The sequence below is a fragment of the Athene noctua genome, chromosome 11, assembly GCF_965140245.1.
Source record: "Athene noctua chromosome 11, bAthNoc1.hap1.1, whole genome shotgun sequence".
Taxonomy (NCBI): domain Eukaryota; kingdom Metazoa; phylum Chordata; class Aves; order Strigiformes; family Strigidae; genus Athene; species Athene noctua.
In genome coordinates, this window is record NC_134047.1 from 15912166 (window position 1) to 15925249 (window position 13084).

Consider the following 13084-nt stretch of genomic DNA (forward strand, 5'->3'; position numbering starts at 1 on the left):
CAGTGTGGTACCGCCTGGGGGGTCCAGGCCGGCGCGACAGAGCCCGACAGGCCCAGGACGCCGCGCAACGTCGCGGGCGGCCCCGAGCCCACCCCGGGCCGGCGCTAAGGGGGCCGCCGCCGCCCCGCCTCTCCGCCCTCCGGTCCCTGCCCGCCCGGCGCGGGCAGCCCGAGGCAGCCGAGGAGGCGGGGGCAGCTGACGCCAGGGCCCGTGCGGCGGCGGCGGCTCCGCCCCGCGAGGCCGTAGCCGAGACGGAAGAAGCCGCCGCCGCACAGCAGCCGCCGCCGCCTCCTGCCCGGAGTCCGACATGGCGCTCTGAGCCCAGCCCCGGTCGTGCCCAGAGCCGCCGCCGCCCCGCGCGCCTCTCCGGGGGGGCCCCGAGCAGCCACCCCCGCGCCGGGACCGGGGAAGGGGGGCATGGGCAGGGCGAGCGGCGCCAGCCGGCAGGGCCGCTGCTAGGAGCCCGGCGGGCATGGGAGAGCGGCGCTAGGGACCCCCCTTCCCGCCCGCGTCGCGCAGCTCGGCCCCAGCCCCGCGGCCGCGAGGTGAGAGCCGGCGGCAGGCGGGGGCTGCCGGGCAGGGCGGGCCGCGGGGAGGGAAGGAGGGAGCGCGGCCCGCGCTAAAGCCGCCTCCCCGCCGCTTTGTCCTTCCAGGCCCCGCCGCCGCCGCCGCCCAGGAGCAGGGAGGCCGAGAGAGGGGAGCAGCGGGCGGCGCCCGGCCGCCGCAGCCCGCCATGGCCCACTCGCCCGTGGCGGTGCAAGTGCCCGGCATGCAGGTGAGCTCCGCGCCGCGCCGGCCCCAAAATGGAGGCGACGGGCCCGGGCCCGGCCCCGGCTCCGGAAGCGGCGCTCGCGGCCCCACCGGGCGGAGGCCGCCGCTGGGGCGCGGGGTCCGGGGGGCCGCGGGTGGGCGAAGCGGGGCGGGCGGCGCGGCCTGGCCGCGGAGGGGCCGCGGAGAGGCCTCCTTCGGCCTAGGGAGGAGCGCGGGCCCGAGCCCCCGCCGAGCGGGGGAGGGGGGTGCTCCGAGGTAACGGGAGGCCCCGGAGGGGTCCCGCTCCCTCAGCGTGCCCGGGGCGGGGAGGCCGCGTACCTGCAGCCAGCCCCTCGGAGGCGAAGGGTTTCCCCTCCCTCCCTCCTTCCCTCCCTTCCCCCTTTGTTCAGGGTTGGCCGCCGTGCATCCAGGAGCGCGTAAGAGCCTCTAAAACTGATTAAAGGCGAAATGAAGTTAATCGTAGGGTGTGTGGGTGTGCTGTAAATGACATATCGGGCTGGCTGGCAAGCGAACCTCCTGCAGGACTTCCCCACCAACATGCGCTTGGCGCTGGGCCTGTAGCGCAGCTTCCCCGAGGACCTTGCGATTAATGGAACGGTGGGAAACGCGAGGTCCGGCGGTGATACGGCACAGCGGCCGGCTGGCCGGGGGAGCAGTCATCTGTCGGGAACTTGCACCTCTCTTCGGCAGGGAATGAGACCTGGTGTCATTTCTGTTTGTTTGTGGTGTCTGCTTAGAAAACAAACAAGCCTTTATGTTACTGCTTTCATAGCAGAGGTGGAATACCTCTGACTCTTCCTTCTTACTCTGCTGAACAGTCTAATACGAGTCTAGTCAGAGATCTTTATCAAACATAGAGGAGCTGAGGACCGAGCTCATTTCAGTGTTGATTTTTTTCTTGTCAGACACTGGCAGCCCAGTCAGCATTTTGAGCTTTCTCTTAACTTTTAGGATAGTCACATACAGCGTATAATATTGGAGGGCTTTTTCAGTCCAAATTACATAAAGCCGTTATGATACACCTCTGTGTATGCGAGACGTGTACAGTAAAGAGTTTAAGAAGTTTCAGAACAGAAAGTTAAAATTTCTCTCGGTTAAGTGTCTTCATTGGCTTTTAAAAAGTGTAGAATTGATTTATAAACAGTATTTAGGCCAGTTACAATACCGAGGTTTGGTTTACCTTTCTGATTTCTAATAATTTGCAGGCCTTCTGAAATCAGTTAAATTTTAGTCATCCACTGATTCTCTGTTGATGTAAGAGGACATAAACCATGTTTTCTCAGCCTCCTTGTTCTGTTAGTATGTCAGGGTTACTCCTGTATTGGTACATCCTAAAGAAACCTTGCGATAAAAGATTTAGAGGCTTTAACCTGAGCTTTATTTATATCCTGTGGGTTTTTTGGTGTGTTTTTATTCTATTTCAAACTCCAAGTTTGTCAATTTCTTGGTTTTATAGCTGCTTAATGTATTGCTGTCCTATTTTTCCATAGCTGCCCTGTCATCACAAAAGGACCTTGAAATTATTTAAGGTCCCGTTTTCCATTGTTATACCAATAAACTTTATGTAATAGCATACTTATTTCTAATAGTGTTGTTGTTAGTTTAACCCAGACCTCTTAACATATATGTGTATGTTTAAAGCATTTTTTTTAACTATTAGATAGGTACAGCTGCACAGAATTAAAATGCAGTTTTCACTTGGCGACTTTTTTTCAAAATGAAAACTATTACACAAATCCTGAAAGTCTTAGAATACAAAGAAATACAATTTAGTGCATAATTTTTCTGCTGACTCTTCTTTTAGAAGAGTCATAATATAGGGGTTTTTAAAATTAAAAACACCTAACAAACTGTTCTAGAAGAGTGTAGTAGTCTGAGGTGTAAGGGTTGCTGCTTTTTTTTTTAACCTATCTGAACTGTTCAGTCAGCATCATTCAAGTGATTATAAAAGCGTTCCTGCTTCTGCTCAGTGTTAATGCATGGTGATGGGTTGAAGAAGGAATAAACACGTTCTGCTGTGGTGGAAGAAGATCTCATAGTTAGGTTAAAACTATCACTGAGGGAAGGTGCCTGTAATGTCAAACTCCTTGCTTTGTAGTCTGTATTGAGGGAAGCATTTTATTGAATGTAACAGTTGGAAACTGAATTTGCTCAAGAATGTGTTAAATGTTTTAAGTTTTCGGTTTTATTGTAATCTTACAGTTTCCCTCCCATTTAATTATTAAAAAAATCAACAAAAATCCAGAAATAATGTATTATATAATTCCTATACCCCAGAAAGATCACTCTGACAGTTTTTCATCAAAGTATAACAGAAGCTTTTTTGGCTGTTTAAGATCTTTCATCTTAAGAAAAGTCAGGTTCCCTTTAAAAAAATCCAAACATGGAAAAATACAGAAAGTCACGTAGAGTTATTTTGGTGAACTCAAGCCTGACTTTCAGTACCCTGGCAACAATGGAAGACCCAGAGCTAGTATTATCTGTTGGCCTTATGAGTAGTTACAGAACCATTTGTTTATGTGGTTGCATTCTGCTTAACCTGTCTTGTGCCCTTAACAAAACCAAATTTTGTACCTAACAATTCTTGGCTGTGCAAACAACTTCCTAAACACATTAATTTTCCTCACTCCTTTGGAAGGGCTCCGCTTGATCTAATTGTATGGTGTTAACTTACCCAGTTGCCAAATTTCTGAGCCAATTCAATAAAATCCATGTATGCAGTGGATGTATAAAATGGGTGCTCTGAAGCTGACTGTGATACCCCAAATTAGAGCATTTTACACAATCCAAGACAAGCGGGGAAAAATGAAAAGTTGATGGAGCTGTGTCAGCACAATTAATGTGTCCTGGTTACATGAAGCAATGAGTCTGCATGACTTTGCAGTGAGTTTGTCAGGTTGGAGTTTTTATTCAGTAATGTCACTGGAACTTTGTTCCTCGGGGTAAAAATATTCAAACTAGTCCTTAGCCTGGAATGCTTTGAGATCTCGCAGTGAGAAACTTGTCCACTGGCACTGTCTTCAAGGAGTCCAGCTGGAGTTGTACAGACCATTTCTGGATATGACTTGCAAGAGAGATGTTAGAGCCTACGTGTGTCTTTTACCAACCCAGGGCCTGTACTGAAAACAGCTGGTGTGAACGTTTTGAAACCCTTATGAGTAGTCCTGCACTACTGCTTTTGTCTTGCCCGGCAGGCAGGATGCATGGTTCAGAGGATTATGTTTTTTTCAAGTGATCAGAAAATGTAAAGTATGTCATTGTCTTCAGAATGATGCATTTCTGATGAACTTAGGTTACTGGCAACATCTCGTACCGTAGTCCAAAACTTCTTTACAAATAAAAGAGGTTGGAAACTGTTAACTTACGAGTGAGTAACAATCAACCTTTTTAAGGTGAGGAAATTTTTTTTGTCTGTCAGCATCCTAAATTTCCAAACTGGTCTGTAAACTTCAGCAATGGAGCATCACTCAAGTAATAAATGCCTTTTTTAGCTGGTAGAGTTTTTATATATAAACTTTCCCTTATTCTAATTTGTTGTGCAAAATCTTACGTCTGGGAAATATTAATGGAAATGTTGTTTCTTCTCATTTGCGTTTCTTGTCTGCATGTGTTATCTTTGGAACCTGGTTTGGGGCTTTATTTCTCTTTATCTCTGCTATCCTACTCATCTACATGCTTTTTGTTTCCTTTCTCATGGCTTTGTTGATATCTCCTAATCCTACATGGCACTAGTCTTGAGTGCAGCCAGAAAGGTTGTTTAGGCCTGATCTCCATCTGTTTTTATTGGCATTCAGACTATCTTGCAATAAAGAGCCTAACTTCCTCTAAAAGGAGAGTGGCCAGAAGCATGTGACCTGTCAGCCGGTGTACTCCGATTCACAATTGAAGGATTGCTTGATTAAATAGGAACTTGGATGTAAAGCTGAGCTTTGCTCTCTGTGCAGCCAGTTAACAGACTGTCTGTAGGTTGCTGCTCACTGAACAACCTGAGCCTGGCAGCTGGAAGGTCTCTCCCTGCAGGATGCTCAGAGGCAGATCAGTTAACATCTACTTATTGGATGGGTATAGAAAGATTACAGGAGAGGTAGCATTTAGTTTTGGAAGTGGTCTTTTTTATAAACCTAGGAAAAAAAACCAAACCATTTTCTCTTAAATTAGTGCATCTGTAGAAAAGGATTCTTCATGTGTGGTGCCTAAAGCTAGTCTGGAAGTATGTCAGATTTCTAGTAAACCTTATACATTGTAGTTACAAGAATATGACTTGTAAAAGAGCAAGCAGTCTTTTACTATCAAATACTTAAATGTTTAGAGGGTGAACATTAGAGGAACTTAAACTTTTGAAGAAAGATCCATTCAAGAGTCTGTTAATGTATTCCTCTCCTAGGAACTGAGCTGTATCCAGGTGCTTCCACAGTCATTTTGAAAAGACTTTAAATTTTTGTTATCGAGAGACACTTAAAGGAAACTGGGAAGGCTAGAATTCGCAGGACACCAGGAGACTTCCACAGTGCTTAGAAAACAGGCATTTCTTACAGTTAAGCTAGGATAGGTTTTAGTGATGAATACCTTGTCCAATTTCAGTTCCTGGATTTGTACTTTGAGCCACAGCGCAGGCAGACTGCAGCAAGATAGTATTTTAAGAGGTGTGGAGGACATGTCTCTTTGCTTCTTGAGGCAGATACGCATTAAAATATTTGTGGAATTCAACACTGCGGTTGTTCCTTTCCTGGTCATGCTTGATGTACAAGCTGTATCATATCTAATAGTAGTCTGCTAACTCAGCTCAGGCTGTATTAGCTGAACTTGGTTCTTCAATCTTGTGCATTGTGATAAAGTTACTCTGATGACAGAGAAAAGTAGGGCTCAGTCATACTTACTGTCATCAGAGGAGGATAGAGCAAACTCTGAAAAGTGTTTCGTACATGGGAGTTGTGTAGGTATTAGAAGAAAAAATCACAGCAGTCTTTTACTAGTATTTTTTTGTGCAGATTTTACGGTTTTATACACGCGTTCAGTGCACTGACCTGGAATTCAGAGGCAAATCTGCTGAAGCTGCAGAGAGCACATAAAACAAACTCAATTCTTCTCACCTTAATCTCTCTGCTGTTCTGTACCATTATATACTGTCAGTTTTGGGCAGAGAATAATTTCCCCCAGAAGGTAAAAACATTGCATCTGAAACCAGACTTTTAACTTTTAAAGATCTGTAATTATTACTTTATTCTATAGTGTTTATTCTGCTTGGTTTTAGACTCCAGTGTCTCAGCTTTACAAGTTCTGATGAAAGTTTTTCTTCCCTCCTTTTCCTCAAGGAGAATATATAGCAAGTAGTAGCTCAGTAATATATTGCAATTTGTTGTTAAAAAAATGAAACCTTTTTTTCATTTAGATGCTTATTTTGGGGGAAGGATTGTTTCTTTATATATAGTAACTTTGTGACACACCATGAAGAGTATATATGGTTGAATGTGCCTCTGCAGCAGTATTTGTGGTATGAGACCTATGAAACATCCTAGTGAACATAGGCAAGTGTATTAGCCTTAGTTTTCATTGTTTTCACTATCCTGAAAATCTGATTTTCAGTCATCCCCAAAAGTGAAAGTGTGAATTTTAAACCTGTTAGTAAAAGTACTACTTGTTTGCTCTTCGGTGATCACCTTCAGATTTAAGAAAGAGTCATGAACTCTGAAAAGTGATAAGAGACTATTGTTTTGTCTTTCACTTATCCTTAGGGACTGAATTTAATAATTGACAGAGGAGTTCAGCGATGGGTTTGAGGGGGGTGGTGGGGTTGGAGATGAGTAGTACAAAGTTGGTTTTGAAATTCTTCTATAACAAATAATTTCCTGGCATGCTGTAATTAGTGGCTATATGTATGTTGTCTTTGTAGAAATAGAGTTGGTGAGCTATCTATCATGTCAGGAGTCATTGTTCCAAATACTTTTTTTTTTTTTTCCCTGACATATAACAATTGAAAATCAAGTTCTTTCTTAATACTGCCTCACTAGTTTTTACTCTATTTAGAGAACTGTCATTTGTTCTTTAAATTTAAACTTCCAGCAGTTCTTCTGGAACAAGTCTGTTCTGCTGATTAGACGAGGATCACTGAGCACACTCTTTAGCTCTGAAGGAGAGACTTAATCTCATGGGAAGGGTGCCCATCTAGTGATACTCACTGAAATCCATTCTGCCAGAGGGATTGCTAGCCAAATAAATCTGGGAAAAAGAACTCAGAGAAACTATTAAGAAAGGGACTGACAAGATAACGGTAGTTTGCTGGTCTCATACCTTGTGCATGTGGTTTTGCAGAGAGAGGCTATATTGGTTATGTCCATAGTTTGGGAAAGTGCATGGCTTCAGCTTAGATCTTTATGAAGAGAGCTTTGAAGAACTGCATAGTTAACTCTTAGAAGTGTGAAGCCAAGTTTGTCTTGCCAAAATCTGGATTTGAATGGTCTTAATTGAGGCAGCATATCTGGAAAAGCTTTGTGGTGTGATCTATCTTGGTTCTGCATGAATTCTATATGCATCGATGAAGGAGAACAAGGAATGAGAAGTGTTAGTTATCTGCAGGTTTCACACTTGAGCTGTGGAAGGGGGAGTCTGAGAGCCTAGGGTGGCTTCACTGTTTTCATGAACCAGAAATCAAGAGCCATGTGTTCAGTCCTGAAGAATGTGGGGTTTTTTTGTGTTTCCTCTCTGCTCCCCAAGCCTTCTGCAGGCTTTCCTTTCAACTGAGTATTGTTACATGTTCTGAATATTTGAATAATGTTGACTGGGGGGGGATCAGAGGGTGTCCATGCTTTGCTAGATGTCAAGTTGTATTTCAATGCAGGCCTCTGTGTTGGGAGTTGAATGCAGAATAATAAAAACACTGTACAGCTTGAAATGACCATGAGTGTTGTAAAGTGCCTAAATGTTAAACACTGAATAAAAAAGATTGAATTTATGCTGATATAAATCAATTAAAAACACAGATAATTATGAGGGGAACAAGATAATCTTGTTGTTGATCTCTCACCTAGGAAGGTGTTATCTGGCAACCGGTCATAGCAAGAACATTTTTACATTCCTGCACAGCTTTATTCTAGCCTAGCTGGCAAGAAGAATCTGAATTTTTTTTCAGGGTGTTTTTCCTCCTCCCCTCCCCCCTCCTCCTGCCTTTTATGTAATGAGATGCTTTGCCATGCTATGAATGAGCTGCAAAGTAATTGAAAAAGGAGTTTCCTGAAACGGGCAGGTTGGTTCTGGCAGGGTAGGTTTCTTGCTTCCTTTGTAGCTCATTTTGGAGTTGTATTTCTGGTTTTTCGTTGTGTGTTTCTTGTAGCTTCAGGTCCAGTATGATTGATAGGATCAAAGGCCCAGTATTCAAGAGTACAGCTTTCAAGCTTGTGGTCATCTAGCCTTGGGGAGCAAACAGAAATCTAGGATTCTGGTAAACTGATGTGTTTGCCTTCCTTTCTCAAAAAGGTCCCTACCAAAGCTGAAGGAATGGCATGATATCCTCTAACTGTGGGTTCTTACTTGGGGTTCATCACAGGCAGCGACTAAGCCTGGAGACTTATCTGTGGTACATAAACTTGTGGCCTGCTCTTTAACCTACATTGTGTTTTGGAGCCATCCTTTTCCAACTAGTGTTTTTCTGCCTTGCTTTAATTTTGTTTAGCCTGAAAATAAGTAATGGCTACTTCAGTGGAGAGATTTAACAAAGATACTTTGTGTGTGTTAAACTTGAGGTCTTGTTGCTGCTTTCTAGTTTATGAACTGGCAAGTTAAAAAGCTGGATTTTGTTGTTATTTTTGTTCTAGCTGGATTATAGTACGAGTTTAATCTTATTTACAGCAGGAAAATCTGTGTATTAAGTTCTAACTTGAGCTGGAAAATGCTAAAATGGCTTCTAAGATAGAGGAGTGAGGAGGCCTGTAAAACTTATGTAGCAGTTGCCATTTAGCTGTAGATACCACACATCTAAATATTAGGAAAATGGTCCAAATGCCATAATGATACAGTTTATTGCTGGCAGAGTTTTGATGAAGTTGTTCCTTTAAATGGGTGTGGCAAATATAAAAAAAATTGTTTGTGTACTGATAAAGCAGGCTGCTTGCTGAAAGGCATACTGCTAAAAGTAGGCTGCAGCCCATAAATGGTTATTTTTCCATATTCCTATTAGATGTGACTTTTGTAATCTCTCTGCAGATTTTTTTTCAAAGCAATTCATAAAATGGAGAGATGACATGTTCTTTAGCAGTTAGAAATTACAGTAGTCCTCTGTCTTCTGATTTCTAATTCAGGGGTAGTGGCAGTTAGTTCATTGAGATGGGTTAATTACCCATTCAGCAGTCACTTATCCTGCACTGTCCAACAAAGATTAAATTTGTTTTGAAAGACTGGCTCGTTGAACTCTAATAAATGCTGAGCAGAGTTTGAACACTTTGGGATACCAGAACCTGTTGGTTTCTTGAACTGAATTCTGTTTCCATCTGAGGATGTCCATCCTCCTTCTAGCTGTAGAGCATTCAGCACTTAAGTATTTTTCAAATCATAGTAAGGCCTGGCCACATAATTTGTGCCCACCTCCCTCCTTAATTCCTCTGCTCTTTTAGTAGGCCATGCTCCTCAGAGATCCGAGCAGACTGAAGGATATGCAGCTGTATGCAGTGGTTTGAGGTGTTGGGTTTTTTTAAAGATACTAGGTGGTTAAAAGGTATTGATACATAGAATGGAACCTGAGTGGGAATCCATTTGAAATGTAAGGATATTCAGTTACAGAGAAGCTCATTGGCATGAGAAATTTCTCTTTGTGTTTCCTTCCTCAAAGCAGAATACTCTTCATAAATGGTGTAAATTTTTTAAATTGCTTGTGTCAAAGAGGTAAACTTCAGGAGATGTGTTGGTATTCTTTCTTTCTGCTTATTTATGCTGTTTCTTACCAAAGTGAAAGAATGGCTAAGAATAGAGGAAGTGAGTTCAGTGGTTTCCATTTTCAGCACAACATACAGTTGACAGCTTACATCTGCCACAGGTCAGAGATGTTTGAAGATGAAGGTGATTCTTTCCTTAAAAATCTGAGAATGGGTGGGTTTGAGTGCTGATTTTAAAGTTTTGATAGTCATATGAATTTTCAAGCAGCTCGCCTTATGGCTGACTTGATGAAAACAAAGCCACGTGGGTTTTCTGCTTGCTTATTTTTGCTTTTATTGTATATTGAAGTTCTCCAGGTTCTCACTAAAAATGGCAATGAGTCTCGGCCTTTTCAGATAAGAGAGATGTTTCATAAAGGGTGTAACAGAGGTCAGGTCCCATTTAAGGACAGCAAAGCTCAGGTCTAGTTTTTGCTGCCTACTGTGTAGAAAAGCTTGATAATGTAAAAGTTGGATACTTCATAAAATCAAATTGTTTTCTTGTTAAAAAAATTTTCTTCTTCAGCATGTATCTCATACAGTTCCAGTAAATATAATGAAATATCTACTGTCCTGATATTTGAGTCTTGAACAGGACTGCAGGGTAGCATCAGAGTTTAGTTAACAGGCAGAAGTCAGAGAATCAAGAATGTGTGTACAAGAGGAGAAAAAAGATGTCTGCAGGTTCCACCCTTGTTTTGAATGTCTGCAGGTTCATTTTTTTCTGATTCTTTGTAAGTAATAATGGATCTGCACCTGTGCCTTCATTAACTTCAAACTATTTAAATTTTTATGCATATACACACACATGCCTATGGCACTGTTTGTGTGAGTAATTGTAATAGGATTAAAAAAAAAAAAAAAATTAGACGGGGGGAGGTGGGGAAGAGCTCCAGGAATTAAAATCTATTACTACCTGTGGTGACTTTGTTGTAAAGAAGTAAAATGTTCCTTATGTAGATAAAATACAGAAATATATATAAGGTATGTGGGTATATAGTTACATAACAGAATATGCATGATGTATAATTAATGCTTATATATATTAAAAATAACTGAAACTACATGCAGATAGTGTATTAAAAGATACTTAAGTAAGAATAATGTCTCTGTTAAGACATTCCTCTAAGAAGTTCCATAGCCTATTGGGTTTACCAATCTTATTCCCTCTTAGTTTCATTTTTTTATTGGTCTCTGAACAGAATAAAAATTTAGAGGTACTTTATTATCTGAGAATAAGTAAATGTCTATGGAGGGACTGATTACCTGTGATATCAATGTGTTTAACCTAGATGAAGTATTTTGTAAGTCAGATAAATGCGGACAACAGATGAAATGGCTTAACTTTTAATCTGTTTTTTCTTCTACTGACTTTCAAGTGTCTTTTTTACTCACTGTATTTCAGGTATTCATTCTTAAGACAATAAAAGGTATCTTGGAGATTTTACAGATAATAAACTAGGCCTCATAACTGCTATTTAATTTTATTGTTAGCCATAATTCAGACAATGCGGACAGTGGGACTTAAGAGAAATGGTGCAGTACATGCTGGCTTCAGCAACAAAATTGGCATACATTTCTGATCTGGCATTTTAATGCTAATGTAACTGTGAGGCTGCACAGCAAATTAATTACTGGGGTGTTTTTTTGAAGGTGGGTTGGTTTTGATTTGGTTTTAAATGTTTTGTGATAACCTCCTTTTCCTCAACCTTTCTGTAAGATAGCTCTTTTAATTACAGTTTATCTTTGACTTCTCCCTGGCTATGAAGATCAGATTTTTTTAGTGAGCAATTTCTTGAAATGAGAGTCTTTTAAACACACAGGTAGTTCTGAGGGCTTCCAAAGATACCAGTACATCTTAGAGTGCTGTAGTAGTGGATACTTGAAAACATACCAGCAGACACTATTTTTCTCTTACCAACCTTTTATAAAATCTTTTGAGGTAATTATTGCATCTTTATCTGATGCATATTTGAGTAATGTCTCCCAATGTAGGGGAACTATTCTGTAGTACTGCTGCATTTTTAAGGGAACTTCTGTTCTAAATTAAACCTGGGACGTGCTTGAAAATTTGGATAGTATAACAGCATTTCTGGGTCAGAAATGGGTCATTTATATCCTGTTGTCTTAACTATTTCTGTGTTCTCATATTGACAGACTACTTAGAAAAAATCTCACAAGACTATTTTAAGTTACTTGCTTTGGTTGATCTAGAGGATCCTGGGTTTGATTGATTTTGTTAGATACAAAGCATTAGTTTAGTCTCTGCCCAAGATTCTTTGCAGCTTCAGTTTTTCATCCAGTTGTTGTCCGTACCCTTTAATGAAATACATTAATGAACTTTCTTAGAAGACCTGTTTCTGTAAAAGAGCTGTCCTGCACTGACAGATCCTGAAGCAATCTAACATACTGTTTCTTCTGATTTGGAGTATGTCATTAGATACCTGTATAATCTTGGAAGTTAGATATTCAGTGTACTTTAACTTTGTTTCAAAGGAAGAATGCAGAATTTGGAGAACAGGTACATGAAAGGGTCAGAGGTGGGAAGGTGAGTCAACCAGTCAGTCTTGTAGCAGAATGGAGCCAGGACGTTGCTGTGTACCTGTGTTTATTGGAGTCAAAAGAAAGTGCTAATACTAGCTGTATTGACAGAATGCTTCCTGAAACTACTACAGGTATGCTGGCAGTAATTATACTACGGTGTTTTTTATTTGGGGCTCTTGAGCAGACAGTTAAGACTAGATGACCTCCTGAGGTCCCTTCCAAGCTGAATTGTGCTATGATCCTGTGACTCTGTATGTGTGCATACATATATGTATAAACGCATGCAGTAATGGCACATGGTTGGATAAGAGAGGAGAGATTTTACTGAACACCAGTGCAGGCTGTATAGTTGTGCTGGACTGGTGAAATGGTGGACTTGCTAAGTTATGCAGAGGGCCTGTATTGTCACGCTGGCGCTGGTACTGTTACTCATGCTGGTGAGATTGAAGTTGGCATGTGAATGTGCCTGTGCTTGTCATACTTGCTGCTTTTGTCTGTGGCCCTGGGCTTAGGGAGGGGAAGAGCAATAGGTTCTCTTCATGATTTGTCCACTTAAAGGTGTTTACTTTGGAGAGGTGATGATGGGGTCCATACACTGTCTATTATATTGTTACCATCTGCTCCCCAGCAGACACGACTCCCTATCGAAACGCGTATTTATTAAAAACAAAACTAAACACAGTTATTCATGCAGGCAACTTTCAAAGGTTCTAAACCTTTTTCCTATTCGATGAAAGATCTGTGAAAGAACAGAGAATAACAATTGGTTTTGCTCAGGAGCGTTAATAGTGTTGGAAATCTTAATTGCTGTCATATTTTTAATATGCTTAGCTGGCAGCTGTGCTGCAAAATGTATTGGTATATATTGA

At 41.9% G+C, this 13084-nt stretch overlaps 1 protein-coding gene across 1 annotated transcript in view; it reads left to right on the forward strand.

Moving 5' to 3' along the window:
* The first annotated feature begins 233 nt into the window (after positions 1 to 233).
* Positions 234 to 13084, forward strand: part of STK26 (serine/threonine kinase 26) — a 34328-nt gene continuing 21477 nt past the window's right edge. Inside the window, exons 1-2 of the mRNA XM_074915079.1 lie at positions 234 to 545; positions 654 to 775. Of these exons, the coding sequence (XP_074771180.1) occupies positions 734 to 775 (42 nt within the window). The 5' untranslated portion in view covers positions 234 to 545; positions 654 to 733. The remainder of the gene's footprint in view (positions 546 to 653; positions 776 to 13084) is intronic.